The 1556-nt window shown below is 30.0% G+C and overlaps 1 protein-coding gene across 1 annotated transcript in view; it reads left to right on the top strand.

Annotated features, from left to right (window-relative positions):
* The window catches only part of LOC107752943 (deoxycytidine kinase-like), a 4802-nt gene extending 4016 nt beyond the window's left edge, over positions 1 to 786 (top strand). Inside the window, exons 6-7 of the mRNA XM_016569026.1 lie at positions 138 to 237; positions 680 to 786. Of these exons, the coding sequence (XP_016424512.1) occupies positions 138 to 237; positions 680 to 706 (127 nt within the window). The 3' untranslated portion in view covers positions 707 to 786. The remainder of the gene's footprint in view (positions 1 to 137; positions 238 to 679) is intronic.
* Positions 787 to 1556: the final 770 nt, after the last annotated feature.

The following is a 1556-nucleotide window of genomic DNA, read 5'->3' as shown; positions in this document are numbered from 1 at the left end:
AGTAAATACATTTTATATTTAGATATTTTATATATATATATATATATATATAAGGATGTAAAATGTAGTAAGATAAAAAAAAAGGATTTAAATTAATTATTCAAAATAAATGAATTATACACCCTGTGTGTGTGCAGTATGGAGTTTGAGTATCTGAATGAAGTGCCGGTTCTTACCCTGGATGTCAATGACGATTTTAAAGACGACAAGATCAAGTGTGCTGATATGATCGAGAAGGTATGACACACACAGTAGAAAAAAAGTGAATTCTGTCGTTTTTTACTCGCCCTCATTATGTTTGCTAATTCTTGGAATGACATGAGGGTGAGTAAATGATGAATTTACATTTTTTCGTTAAGTTAATCTAGCATATCACCCAGAGCATGTGTTGAGTGAACATTTGAACGATGTTTGTCAAATGTGACGGAACTAAAGTTGCTTCTTATGATGAGGGTGCAATACAGGGACCATTATATACTCTAGAAATTGCATATTATACATGGTTTATACTCTAGACACACACACGTTGTAGCTTCATACATACTATACCCACTGTGGAACACACACCCTTTCTTTGCATGCACATGGATGCTTTACACAGTGCAGTAATGTATTAAAGTGAAATATGAGGACAGTTTCAGTTTAAAAGTTGATTTAATATTTTTTTTGTCTTCCCCAGGTGAAAGAATTTCTGAGCACCCTGTGATTACGATGAAAAAAGGTGCATGTTGGACAGAATAATTTAACATTGTTTTTTTTTTTTTTTAAACCATGAACTTTTGTGTGAAACAGCAAAATATGAAAGTAGTGTCCATTTAGTGCTTATCAATGTTTTTTTGTAATTTAAATTTGTTTACTTCTGATGAATTAAATAAAAAAAAAGTATAATTTTAAAGAACAAATATAAGTCTTCTGCTCACCAAGGCACCATTTATTTGATCAAAAATACAGTAAAATCAGTAATATTGTGAAATATTATTACAATTTAAAATAACTGTTTTCTATTTGAATATATTGTAAAATGTAATTTATTCCTGTGATCAAAGCTGAATTTTCAGCATCATTACTCCAGTCTTCAGTGTCACATGATCTTCAGAAATCATTCTAAAATGGTAATGTGCTGCTCAAGAAGCATTTCATAGTATTCACTGTTGAAAACAGCTGTGCTGCTTCATATTTTTGTGGAAACTGACATTTTTCAGGATTTTTTGATGAGTATAAAGTTCGAAAGAACAGCTTTTTTTTTTTTTAGATAGAAATCATTTGTAACGTTATAAATGCCTTTACTGTCACTTTTGATCAATTTAATGCATCCTTGCTGAATAAAAAATATATATATATTGATTTTTTTTTTTATCTTACTGACCCCAACTTTTGAATGGTAGTGTATATACTGTATATTCAACAATTGTGCTTTAAAGGGGTCATATGATGCGATTTCATTTTTTCCTTTCTCTTTAGAGTGTTACAAGCTCTTGGTGCATAAAGAAGATCTGTAAAGTTGCAAAGACTAAAGTCTCAAATCCAAAGAGATATTCTTTATAAAAGTTAAGAGT

The sequence above is a fragment of the Sinocyclocheilus rhinocerous genome, unplaced genomic scaffold, assembly GCF_001515625.1.
Source record: "Sinocyclocheilus rhinocerous isolate Xijiao unplaced genomic scaffold, SAMN03320098_v1.1 scaffold231, whole genome shotgun sequence".
NCBI lineage: Eukaryota > Metazoa > Chordata > Actinopteri > Cypriniformes > Cyprinidae > Sinocyclocheilus > Sinocyclocheilus rhinocerous.
This window is presented reverse-complemented; position numbering and strand designations above follow the sequence as displayed.